The following is a 13,633-nucleotide window of genomic DNA, read 5'->3' as shown; positions in this document are numbered from 1 at the left end:
TTGGGTTGAATAATATTACATATTTACAAAATATTTATATGTTTGGATCATAATTCGGATTGGATTTAGGACGTACTTAATCAATCATATCCATATTAGTTTAAATTCGGACAAGTGAATTGGATAATAATATAATCTGAGTTAGGATCTTAATAGGTAAATTAGATAAAATTTTTGTGTTGCAATATGAATATAGTTTTAAATTAGTCAAAAATTGTGTTTGGATTCAGATTTCGAATATATAATTTATGTTCAAATTTGGTATAATTTTGGTTGGATAAATTTAATCAACCAGACCACTGAGACCAGGTAGAGAATTACCACCTCTATAGGAAAGTTAGAAATTTAGTGGAGAATTTCCAAATACCAGAGAGCGTGTGTAAAAGCAAATGATTACCAGGCAGGCCAGATGAGTTGTGACATTTATATACAAGGAGGAACATATAAAAAGAAGAATGTCTACACTTCATTTCAGACAATAATATCATATACTTCTATATTGCAGATGATCCAAAATGTCCCTGGAGATTCATTTACAAGCTCATTATCATAGTTCATGAAAAATACATCATATATCACAGAGGAATTCCATTAGAAACCAGTGGAATCAGTGACCATTGCAACAATGGGGAGGGAACATATAGCAGGAGCAGGCATGAGCCCCACGAAGCCGATTTAACAAACACTAACCTTGAGACGTATCTAGTCAGCTGTACTGTCAACTGAGGCTGTAGTAACAGTATCAGTGAAGCAATTTACTTTCCATCCCTATGGCCTATATGGTTTGTCCTCATCCAGTAGTTGGGTTTTTGGTTCTTCCTTTCTCCTCTCTCCGATAACATCTTTAGGATTCAAAAAGCTTGGCTGATTGGTCGAAGAAAGAAGCCTTGCCCACATCCTGTCCGTTACCACTACTTTGTTCTGTCTCTCAATCACACGCTGCACATCACAAAGCAAGAGTCATTCAACTAGACCAGTCAATATGGTCTGTCTTAAAAGCCTAAAAGGTGTCAACTTAGAGCAATTACTAAAAACTAAACAATAAATTTAGTTCAGCTCTTTTTTCCGATATATTCCTGCATCAGTTTAAAGGACTACTAGCTCTCTAAACGCTATTGTCAGGCCAAAACTAAGCAGAATTAGGAATCCATGAACATTCCAATGCAAGGCTAGTGTAATTTTGAAAACATCACAATGAGGTTTCTTAGGGCGCACATTATGTAGGGATAAGGTCTGTATACATCTCGTTTGTCTCCGTCTCCGACCCCACCTACTGCGAGAGTCTTGTGCACGAGTGTTCTTTACCTTTTTCTTTTACAATCAGGTTTCTTTAGAGGCAACAAAGATTTTTCCAACATATGTCCCTTTCTCCCTTTCCCTTATAAGATGCGTAAAGAAGTGGAAAGAGATTAATTGGTTATGAAAGAACTCACGTAGAATGGTATATATGCGTGTCGTCCATTAACAGGGCCAACTGTGAACCCTGTGTATCCTGCCATTGCACCATGAATGGCACTGTGTGCTAGAAGAGTGGAGTAAACATTATCAGATGCATTGCTTGGAACAGCACGAATCATGTATGTAGGATCTGTCAAAGGACCAACCAACTTGAACACTTCTTTGTTTCAAAGTGGGAACAAAAGTTCAACAAAAAGCGTGAAGGAAAAGAATTGACTTACCAATATATTTGAGATTTATAGTCATCTTTTTCTGCTTAGAGAAGTGTCCCTAAAACCAAAAATTGAATGTGTAAATGAAAATGCTTATTTATATTAAGCAATTGACAAATCCTCAATGATATTAACATCATTTTAAAACTTGTTCACATTAGCAATGAGGAATCACTTTTAGAATATCCCACAGTTTCCATGGTGCTACCCAATGGAAGCAATCCCCAAGTAGTTTCTCCCAATCTTATACATGAATATTTTGGCACTTGTAGTTATCTCCATATTTATCTGGAGTAGCATGAAAGCAATATGCTAAAGCTACAATGATCTTATAAATTTGTTCACCAGTCAAATATTCCCTAGTTCTTTGAAGCTTGATGCATACTCAATATTGCATATGCATGAAGCAAGTATAGAGAAAAATTGTAAATCCACACCTTAATCTTCTCAGAAATCAATAAACCAACATCTGGGAGCAACTTGTTTCCTGAAGCATCCTTTTGTTCCATTGTCCGCATGCTTTCTGAAAGCAGCTCTTGTCCTGCTCCTTCAGCTATAACAATAACCATGTGTCCATTTTCTTTTAATCTTTTTTCAATATATTCAAATAATCCACCAGGTCCTTCAAGATAAAAGGGTGACTCTGGGATCAAGCAGCAGTCCACGTCTCGGCTGGCAAGAGTTGCATACATTGCTATAAATCCTGCATTGGAACAATATGACAGATTCAAACAAAATTAAAATATCTAGATGAACTAGCAAAGTAACAAGTGCAACAATGATTGCCATTTCAATGACTTGGGCCTCCTCCTATTACATGAAGAGGCACATCCTGAAAACCGACAATGTTTCTTAAGAGATACATTGTGCTCATTTCTATTATCGTATAACCATGTACAACGGATGGTTTCATAATATGACTAATGCTCTGTTGCTCAAATGCCAAAACCTTATATTATCAAAATAATCAAACAAATGAAGTTTCACCAGCACTTGGATTTTGCTTTCAATGTCTTTAACTAGGTAAACTAGCAGGCTTGCTAAAGGAGGAGTAATATTAACATTGCCTGCCACTAAAAGTGTTTGAGATTGATATGGCCATAACAGATAAATCCACAACATTAAGGTTGATCACTTTGTATGGCAAACAAGGTGTTATGCAAGAGCTCATTAAAGTGGGATCTTTGATTTATATTTGTGAAAGTATGTGATATTTTTATTTGGCATTGATATTTAGGGAAAAAAAAATGCAGAAGTAGCATAATACAGACTTTTAACATGATAGATGGCTGTTGGATCACTTAATTGACTGACACATGTCAAATAGAGGGGATATCTGAGACATTTTAGAAGTACCACGAAAAGACCAAGTATAACCTCAAGAAAAGGATAGCAGGATTGAAGTCTCCTCATAAGAGAGAAGTATACCAAAATGGTCAGGACTCAGGATTAGCAAATGACTTTTTCATAATTTATATTACATGAAGACTTCCACATCTATGAAATAAAAATAATGATGATCAAAACTTCTTATTGTACTGAATCCAAAAATGGTAAACTTCATCCTTGTTATCAATTATAATCCCAAGCCGTGCATTATACAGAGATTTATACAAGTATCCAAAACTTGTAAAGCAAAGCTACAAGCATAATGCAAAAACTTAAAAAGGTATGAAGGAAAGAAACTACTCACAGTACGGATATGTCATCATAGGTAGAAGGCAAAGTCAATGAGAAAGCCTTAGCATAATATTAATAGTTTTTTTTTTCTTCCCTCTTTGTTTTGGCCATTAACTTAGACAATCTCAAAGTAGAAGGCTTTTTTAACAGAAAACAAATTTAAACAAGCAAAATGCAAGATATAAATTTAATGACATAGTGTGAACTGTGAAGCATACCGCTGTAGCGACCCATTAACTTGACTACACCAATTCCATTTTCAAAGCTTTCTGCTTCGACATGGGCTGCATTAATAGCACGTTGAGCCTCTTCCACAGCAGTGTCAAAACCAAATGACTTGTCGATAACCTAAATCAAGAAGGGATTTCATCATCAGACAATTTTACTCTACATAATAGTCATATCAGAAGATGAATGCATACTATCATGGTCCAGAAGCAGATGGTAAGGTCTATACCGGAATGTCATTGTCAATAGTTTTTGGAATTCCAACCACAGCAACTTTGAGGCCACGTCTTCTTACTTCCTGTATCAAATAAAATGTTCTAAAATCTCCATAGTATTAACCTTCTCTTGATAGTGCAGAAATTTTCAGATTAAATCATCCTAAAATTGCTACACCGCAGACAAAAACTGTATCCTGATGTTAGGACTTTTCTTTTAATGTTTGAATTGCAAATTAATGGGAATAATTGGAGGATTGTGAAACAAAAGTTTAGGAAGAACCAGTGCTTTCATTTACCTCAAAAATCACAGAAGCACCTCTTTGAGTTCCATCTCCTCCAATTATATAAACCTGAGAAGCATGAAAGTCAATATTATGGATCCACTTATGTGGCAGAGGCAAGAATGAACAATAGAGCAAATCTCATCAAACAAATTACAACTAGAAAACATACATGATTTATGCCACGGTCTTGAATGCTTTCAACAATCTTCGAGGTATCATGGCCACCTCTTGAAGTTCCAAGGATGGTGCCACCTCGTTTATGTATATCATTTACAACCTTTGGGGTTAAAGGAATTGTATTCCGAGCATAAAAGCCTCTATATCCTCCCTGAATGCAGAAAATAGCTTCGTTGATTGCTGGGATCATTAGATCACTGAAATGTGAACCCATTTAAATATAAACACTATTTTTCATAGGGTAAAATGGCACTAAGCAGAAGCAACCAAACAACTTGGTAAATTTTGATGATCATGATAAATTCTTGCACCTACCTCTATTCCAAGGACTCTTGTGACACCATACATATAATAGAGACCACATACTATTTCCCTGATCACGGTGTTTAGGCCTGGGCATAGACCACCACATGTAACAATACATGCATGTACTTCATCAGATTCGAAATACACCTGCAAAAAATGTTACATTTTGAGTCGTGGATTTTTACAGCAAAGAAACAATAACATGACATTATGAAAATAAAAGAATAGTGAAACCTGCTGACGAGGTCCTGCACGTCTAAAATGTGTTCCTCTTGGACTATCTTTTTGAACAACAATCTGCAAGGAGGAAAAAATAGCTAACATCAGAATCATCATGGATGGTTGACAATCCTCCCATAAGGACCCACTTGTAATCAGGTCCAGTAATATCATATCTAGTATCTATCAATCAACACACTACTATGCTATGATTTAGACAATAAATCTAAAATACATCATCTCTGTTCATATGGGCAAAAGTTATGTTTGCTTAGTGAAATTGAAGATAAGTGAACACCAAAAAAAGTGACTACCTTTTGTGCAACAGTATCATCTTCATTGACAAAATACTGTCTGCCAGATTTGAAGCTCAACAGTAAAATGTTAATTATCATAGATGATTAAATACTTGCACTGATTATCAAACAACATGCCAAGAATCAAAATTAAAGTACACTACTTACTTTACAACGGAATATGAAGGATTGTCTTGTAATGGATTCAGATACGTCTGCATGATACCATAAAAGATCAATCATAAGTAGATAACAAAAGAAACAAAATGGAAGATATAACTCCATAAAACATAGCAGTTACAGTAATGTTAGTATAAATACTTGGCCCTCAAGTTATGTCCCCGAAATATATTTTATTGACTGAGCATCTGATTCAGAACATAGATAATTCACAGATACTGCTCAATTTTTAGAAACTAGCAAACACAAATCAAGTTCATGAATTTACTTGTTATTGTCAAAAACCAAGAGAAAAATCATAATCATTTCAGAATTAGGTGGTTAACTAAAGTTGTAGCAAGATACAGGACTTTGTATTGGTTGAGCCAAACATGCTCTTAAGCCTGGGCTCCACCGCCTCCACTGCAAGTTGACTTAACATGGAGACAAAAACACTTAATAATATCGAAGTCCAATGGAAAGGAAATCCATTGAATTAATTAACTAAATATACAGTAAATCACTTTCCAAGTAAAAATTCAAAAATATAAAATAAATAAATTGAAGGAAAGCAAAACAAAAGCCACATAATTGTAGATTCTAGGGAGAATAAAATTTAAATTTAAATAAAATTAAACGAATTAGAGACACTTCAATTACTGGTCCAACTTAATTTATCAATATTTTAATATACAGGGTCAGAAAGCAGTACAGGGAGGTTTGGGATGTAATCGGAGAGATGAGGAACATCTTCGAGGACGTAACCGGCTTCTCCGGTGACGATTTTGGGCTCGTAGTTGGTCGGAGTTCCCGGAATGGAGTTCTCGGAAGACGACGGTCTCATACTGACGTAGGATGGCCGTGATGAGTGTGAATGGCGTTCTGAGAAAAATTGATCAGGATCGAAGCACCGGAACTTAGGAGTGGAGAGCCTAGCAGAGCTTGAAATGGAGGAGGAGGAGGAGTAACCCATTATTGCGCGAACTGCTATGTGAAGAGGTACGAAAATGGAGGAGGTGGTACTTGTAGCCGTTCAATGAGGACTGATCGGACGGTCGAGGTTTTTATTTGACTATAAAAGTTCGAGTTATGTCACCGAAAGGCGGTTTTCTAATATTTTTATTTTCAATTAATTATATTATATGACGAAAATAAGAGAAAACAAATATTTCGCGAATTACTGGGAGATAGTGAAACTCTAGAAGCAGCATCAGGATTCAGGAGTGAAAGGGACCATCACGCCACGTAGGTGAGTTTGGACACGGACAAGGACTTGTTTCGAATTGCAAAACCAAGTCAACTTCTCCTAATGTTTTCTTTTTTAAAAATTAATTTTAGTTTATCAAATTGAAATTTTTTTCGATTCAATGGTTGGACCGGGTTTAACATAATAAATTCTTATATATTTATTAATATAAATAATAATTAAATTTTTTTATTTTATAACATTCACAATAATATGTCTCCATTAAAAAACTCATAACTATTCATAAGTTCTTAAATCTTCACATAACAAAAAATATAATATGTCAAATAATAAAACAAATAAAAAATAATTATTTGTGTAATCAACTAATAATATGATTATTACAACAAACTTTGATAAAATAAATATTTTAAAGTTGAAACACATTTTTTTTTTGATAAAACGGGCGGTACCTCAATATGTGTGTGTATATATATATATATAAGTAAATTAACTTTTATGAAATAACATATATTCAATTAACGTGTCGCTTTAATCAAACAAAATCTCATAGCTTTAGTTGGTTAGATCATTTTTCTCAGGTATGAGAAGTCATGCCTACCAAGAGCAAATTTTATAAGTATTTTCATAATTTAGCCAATTGAACCGAATCGAATCAAACCGGCCGCCCAACCACTGAACCAGCCTGTTCATTTGAAAAAACCTGGACTGGTTGCAAGTCTAGTGATCATCAAATATGTGAGTCGTATTTGACAACTCAAGCAAGACATGGAATCGAGTTTTGATACGAAAATTAAGCGAATCAATTTGGGGTTGGATACTGAGAATATTCCCACTCCCAAAGTATACGTGATGAATCATGCATTGCCCTCTAAATGTGTCAAAATTGCTTAGACCGACCTTTCTCCCCCGTTGACCGTTGAAGCATGCGTGTAGTGGCTTCATGCCTTGGTGTGGTAGATGACGTCTTTAATCATGTTCAAAGCTCTATTTAATACATTTATGTTATTGAATTTTCTAATGTAACACTAGTCTATGGTCAATAGATTCATTTTGGCATGCAATTAGCATGCTTTATTGTCCATATAACCTTTTTTCTCAAAATTTTGACGAAATTAATATACGTGCTTGCAAGGGCATAGTCAGGAATTGATGTTGGGTGGCTTGATACGTTTTGATTTTCTCGAAAAAATTTAGCAGAATACCCCCTCAAAAAAATGATATTATCAATGAACATTCATCTTAATGTTTGGTCTCATAAAGTAACCCAACAAATAAACATAAATACATATTAAAATGGATGAAAACTAAATAAAGACTAATGTAAGATAAAATAATACTATATAAATATATAATTAGAACACATAAGTATCGTTATGTATTATTGTAATAGAATGGGGCTACAACCTAGTATAACCCCCTCCCTTCGCCCCTACGTGTTTGGTTGCCTAGAAAGTGTGAAGGAAAATGTGATAATATTAGAGAAATATTGATAATTAGAGTCTATTCAAATTCACACTCAAGTCACTAATTGGAGTGATAAAGATGATGTGTATTTGTTTGATACTCAGGGTTCGAATCCCCTTCTCCCGGTTTTTTTTAAGAAAAAGACCATCCAAATTCTCTTTACAAGTATAATATAATGGTAGGGGAAAAAGAGGTTTATTGACAACTAGATATAACTAACTAGGCACGTGAATAATTTGAAATAAACAAGAAAAGGAAACCTACTTCTACCTAGTTAGGTAAATTCACATGCTCATTCTTCATCAGTTCACCATCCCATATTACACTTATCTCTATTAAACAATAAATTAGTATTTATAATTATCTCTGCCAAGCAAACGCTCAAGCCCAATAACTCGGACATGACAGAGGCCCATTTACTTTGTATGGAAAGATATTTGTATGGGAACACATTATTTTGGAAGGCCCATAAAACCAATTAAGCCCAATAGAGTTCCTCCAATCTCCCTTGACACTTCCAGAATCATATTATTCCATGCATGTTACATATATGGACCGGAGAGCCCACGTTACATTGGCATAATATTTTCGTTTGGGTAATTTTATTTGCACACACTAAAACTATTAAGTTTACATCATCAATTTTAATTGTATAAGTTTGTGTCAATATTTTCTAAGTTTATAAAAATATTTTAATAAATAACCCAAAATACCATTTACTAGTAAAATATGAACTAACAGCTAACAATCGTAAAAAATCCTAGTAGAAACCAACCAATAGTTTTTATGACCATGCAGAATTTCAGACCTTCACTTTTGAATGAAAACTTATTTAAGTTGTTCAAAGTAAATCAGGTTCTAAAATAACGCATAAACAACGATGTGATACTTTATAAAAGTGATAGGGATCTCAGCAAAAAACATCTCAGTTATCCTAATAGTGGATGTGTCACTCTCTGCTTCAATCATCAGGTTTTGTGGACTCCTACACTTACATTAATTAAGGGACAAGATTCACTATTGGGATGACTGAGATGTTTTTTACTGTAATTCCTAACATTTTTGTTTAAGATGTTCAAAGTTTAGTCAAACCCATCTCGCTCCAAAAGGAGGAATGTATCATAAGGAGGAATGTATCATCAATTGAAACAGACCTTCACTCCATCACCCTTTATCGCCTAGCCTCCCTTTGATGTTCATATCAAGTCAAGTAAGAGGAAGTTAATGAATGATCGTTCAATATTCAAATATCTAGCGATAAAGACGGTAATTGGCGAACCATGTCTATTTTTTGGTTTTAAAAAAGGTTATACTCTTTGTTATTTTTTGTTACAAAAATCAGGATAATGCTGTTGATTATTGATAATAAAATCGGGATGGTCTCGTTGATTACTGAGGACAAAATCGGGATGGTCGTGTTGATTTATTTTATTTAAGGACATATTAGACATTTCATAAAGGGATCTAGATATAAATAAAAGGTTATGCAAGTGGTGTAAACTCACTTTTGTTGTGTATAAATAAAATTTCTCTTCTGATATGTTTGGCGTTGGATGGGAGCCCACTATCTCAAGAGCTAATGATGCATGAGAGTAAAGTCCGTCCAATACCTTATCAACCACGCATGACTCTCATTATTTTTCCATGTGGGACTTTGGCTCGAGTGTGTACTCCAACAACGCGAATGGTCTGGTTTCATGCTTGCCAACATAATATATGTAATTAGGTTAAGTCACCATAGGTGTCATAACCCAAAACAAAATAGAAACATTTAATTTCACATCAGGAAGAAATACAAGAGCCAACTGATCAAAGGATCTGCTGAAAAAAAAAAACACACCGATGAGAGGATATATACTATATACATACATACATATATATATAGGCTATCCAAGCGCATATATACCTTGAAAAATATATAGATTGTGTAGAGATCGGAGGAACTGGTATGTCCAACCACAACTTGACCTATTACTTGACTGAGGTGAGAGAGAGATCATTTTCATCTTCAAACACAACCCATACCTTGCTTATTTTGGTCTCCATTGTCCATGAGAAAAGTGTTACATCACTTGCATTCATTCCAAGTACTTGTTGAGACTTGCTTGAACTAGTAAGCCGGTTCGATAACATCGGAGGGGTTGGTGATGAACGTGGACTAGTTGGAGTAGAAACTGAGCAATTCTCCAATGCCACCACATGATCCATAGTTATAATTTCTACCAAAGGGTACTCCAGGTTCTTGTTTCCAATCATCTGTTTGCACTTCTCATACAAGTTGTCAAGTTTTTGGCTTTGATGGGATGCCCTCTTCAGTATCTTACATGCTAAAGCTCTAGCCGGCATTGTCAAATCGAAGAACATATTAACAAGAGCTGCTACTCCTTCACAGTACGTCATGTAAACTTGGAAACTCTCTTTCAAGGTGTTGTTCATGGCAGCCTGAGCCAGATTATCACAAGACAATATGTCAACTGGTGAAAAATCTAAGACTCTGTGAATAAACGCTTGACATTTCGGTAGTTTATGAAAAACCAAGTCCATAGACTTGTCGTGATAGCATCTGAATTCCAGGCTTCCGGACACAGCAGGCTCAAGCTTCCCAGCTTGATTGATCACCCAACCAACCCTTTCCTCCAAATATGATGCGTACTTGTGTAGAAAAGATACCGGAGGATCTGAAATAATCCTCGCGATCATTTGGAGATGGCCAGAAGCATGTGCACTACGTAGCTGTTGCTCAAAGCAGCGATTGCCTCCGCGTAGGAGACGATGAACTAGCAAAAGAGTCTTGAGAGCTACGAGGTGGTCTTTGGTCTTGCCAAGACGACAAGAAATCCGTTCTGCAAGAAAGGGAATGGATCCTGGAGAATTTGAGACCAGGAAGAGGATCTCATGCATTTGTTTGTCATCGATGGGGCTGTTATCGTGACCGGTTGCACGCACCACTGCAATCTCTATATCAGAGAATGCTTTTCCTTCATGGCTGTGCAACATGGCCTTGCCAACTGAGGCATGGTCCTTGACAGAGCCCAGGGCTTGTCGGAGCTTGCGTTGTATATAAACCCCCATAATTATTGTGCAGTCCTCCTCTCTATGCAATAGTTGATATATATATATATATATCAGGGGAGATATGTCTGTACAAGAACAGAAGGCATATATAAAAAGGAAGCGATTGAGGGAAAAGCTAGGAGGAGTTGAATAAGAAACAATGAAGAATATAATCTTTGTTATAAAACATGCCAAAATGTGCTGAACCCTTTTTAAAGATGAACAATACAAAGCCAATATTCCCGTGACACTGCCAAGTAGCCCATATTCGCCGTTACTACAGTAGTGCTAGAATGCATGAAGTGCTAATATACTCACAAAGCAGCCAAAAGCAACCAACATATATATATATTTCAGAATATCAAAGTAACAACAGACTGACCGCAGTGCAGAATTCAGATCAAAATAGATGATTGTAAAGGAAGCTGAACAGGAAAATAGGATATCACAAGGATTCTTTCTAATCCATGGATCAACGGTGTGGATTCAAAATTTTCTAATACATGCATCAACGGTGTGGATGCAAACGATGATCCAGACGTCAGCAGCTAAAACGACCGACTGAGCGGCAAGCCTCCAAGGATCTTACAAGAACAACAAGAGATAAGACAGCCCTTCGTGGCCTGTGGACACTCTGACACTCAAGGCATTATTACTTTACTCCTTAGAGAGAATCAAAGTGAGAGTGAAGCTTGGCTCAATCTCAACCTCCTTTATATATATAGTAGTTTAGTAGTTGATAGGGTGAGGGGAGAAAAAGGCATTTGATATTATCGTGTCCTGGGTGTCATGGTAGGGTCAAATCTCCTGATCCTGATCTCCTGAGTTTGAAAGTCTTTGGACGTTAGCTTGAGATATTCCCTATGAGGAACTAAGAGTTATCGTCTCCCAGCTTTGGACGTTAGCTTGAGTGGTTGGGATATTTCCTGGGAACTCAGAGTTATCGTCTCCCAGCTTTTATTCTTAGCATGATTCTAGGAAGCTGCTGTAGCACGTAGCTTTCTCTTTTCAGTGTCGCCTGTCATACTGTTGACGTGGCATGACTTATTTTATTTATCCACAAACAAATCGTGTTCACCAACGTCCCATCTTTCAATAGTGAAAAGATTGATTTGAATTTGAAAACCAAATAAATCAAAGACTATCTTTTGAAGGCTCTCTGACTTTTGGCTTGGGGTGTGGATGGATATATGAGAATTTGAAGACCAAATATATAAACCAAGAGTGCTTTACGCTATAACTTTTGGGTTGTGGATATAAATGAATAAAATACCACAAGTCAACGATGCAAGAAGGGATTAGTGTTTGTGGTGGGGGGGGGGGAGAGGAACCTTATTCTTCTTCTTTTTTGCCTTGGGGGTATAGGATTCTCCTGCATCAAACTTGTCCCCTATTGGTGATGTTTCATTATATGAACATCATTGACATTTCTATATGCATGAAACTTTCTCTTTTTGCCCTTCCTGGAGTTGAAGAAGTTCTAGCTACCCCACTTGATAGAAAGTAACCAGTAAAAAGATTGTCATTCCCAGACTTACAATAAAATTTATTGTTCTAATGAAAATAAAAAGTTAATGATTATCGCAAAATAAATCTACGTATGACAACACGAGCAAGGGACCAGGAAATTGATGCCTAGTTTCTATGCGAGCTGCAACTTGGTCGTAGTTGCCCTCGTACAGAAGCTGACCCTGATGGAGCGGTTGACTATAGCATCGATCTGCAGAGCACCTTCTTCAGAAATCTATATTCCCACCAAATAAATAGTGATAATCCATGTCTTCTTTAAGTCTTCTAAAGCACAAGTTGAAATGAAAAGCTATGAATTTTAGGACGGAAATATTCTTATAATAAGAAGCTATTCTGCTATTCAGATTTGACAATCTCTTGGGACAAATCATGACTGGATGTGCTTTTCAGTCAAACACTTGCACTGAATATGGTTTTGTGAAAACATTTAATTACTTGCTTTAATCAACTGAATGAAAACTGCTTCGGTAAGTTCTATAGATAAAAAGAGTTGTTTGGTGATCCCCTCATACTATTGTCATTTTCTGTCGTCAAGGTTTCAGAAGAATTCTTTTAAAAAAAATTAATAAATTAGGGACATACAGTAATTTGAAGGAAGTGTCATTGATGCTTACTTTATCTCTAGATGAGTGTCGCAAGTGAAAATGTTAGATAAAATCATTAAAAATCATATTTTCAAAGCATTTCTTTATACTTCACACTCTCAAAAAAAAAAGAGGAGAGATGTAGATAGGTGATAAGTGGATCCGTTTGGTAGAGCGGTTGAATTGATTTTCAATGCTAGCTGAAAAACTGTAAGAAAAAGGACTGAGTGCTGTGAAATATGGTATGAGGTGTTTGGTGAACTAAAAACTGACACTATCGGAAATGCTATTGAATAAAAATATTATTTAAATTTTATAATACTATATTTTATGATTTTATAATATATTTTGTTATTAAATTTAATTAATATATTATTATTGTAATTTTTTTGATAATATATATTCAATAATATTTTTATTTTATAAAAAACAAAAGTGAAACATATATATTATTTTATATAATATATATTCAATTTTTTATGAAAATATTTATAATAAAATAAGTAAAATATTTATAATAAAACCACATTTCTTGTGGGCCCATATTAGTTTTT

General features: G+C 35.3%; 2 protein-coding genes across 2 annotated transcripts; both read right to left on the bottom strand.

Annotated features, from left to right (window-relative positions):
* Window positions 1-469: 469 nt before the first annotated feature.
* Window positions 470-6,300, bottom strand: LOC120007057 (ATP-dependent 6-phosphofructokinase 3-like). The gene is made up of 13 exons (XM_038857221.1): window positions 5,950-6,300; window positions 5,247-5,293; window positions 5,097-5,136; window positions 4,798-4,860; window positions 4,573-4,710; window positions 4,250-4,408; window positions 4,093-4,146; window positions 3,808-3,876; window positions 3,569-3,698; window positions 2,108-2,373; window positions 1,680-1,728; window positions 1,434-1,588; window positions 470-939 (listed from the first exon to the last, which is right to left on the bottom strand). Exons 1-13 carry the CDS (start codon window positions 6,208-6,210, stop codon window positions 769-771), a joined length of 1,602 nt encoding a protein of 533 aa, XP_038713149.1. The 5' UTR covers window positions 6,211-6,300; the 3' UTR covers window positions 470-768.
* A 3,519-nt stretch (window positions 6,301-9,819) lies between these two features.
* On the bottom strand, window positions 9,820-11,609 carry LOC120007190 (putative clathrin assembly protein At1g33340). The gene has a single exon (XM_038857385.1). It carries the CDS (start codon window positions 10,981-10,983, stop codon window positions 9,883-9,885), a length of 1,101 nt encoding a protein of 366 aa, XP_038713313.1. The 5' UTR covers window positions 10,984-11,609; the 3' UTR covers window positions 9,820-9,882.
* Window positions 11,610-13,633: the final 2,024 nt, after the last annotated feature.

Source organism: Tripterygium wilfordii, chromosome 10 (assembly GCF_013401445.1).
Source record: "Tripterygium wilfordii isolate XIE 37 chromosome 10, ASM1340144v1, whole genome shotgun sequence".
Classification (NCBI taxonomy): domain Eukaryota; kingdom Viridiplantae; phylum Streptophyta; class Magnoliopsida; order Celastrales; family Celastraceae; genus Tripterygium; species Tripterygium wilfordii.
Note: the sequence above shows the minus strand (reverse complement) of the source record. Positions and strands in the feature narration are given on the sequence as shown.

Excerpts from the sequence above, each read along its gene's own strand:
- LOC120007057 (XM_038857221.1), bottom strand. The coding sequence starts at position 6,210 with ATGGGTTACTCCTCCTCCTCCTCCATTTCAAGCTCTGCTAGGCTCTCC. Across the intron at positions 5,294-5,949 it reads ATTACATCCCAAACCTCCCT|ACGTATCTGAATCCATTACA; the intron begins GTACTGCTTTCT and ends GGTATCATGCAG. Across the intron at positions 2,374-3,568 it reads GTTAATGGGTCGCTACAGCG|GATTTATAGCAATGTATGCA; the intron begins GTATGCTTCACA and ends GTTCCAATGCAG.
- LOC120007190 (XM_038857385.1), bottom strand. The coding sequence starts at position 10,983 with ATGGGGGTTTATATACAACGCAAGCTCCGACAAGCCCTGGGCTCTGTC.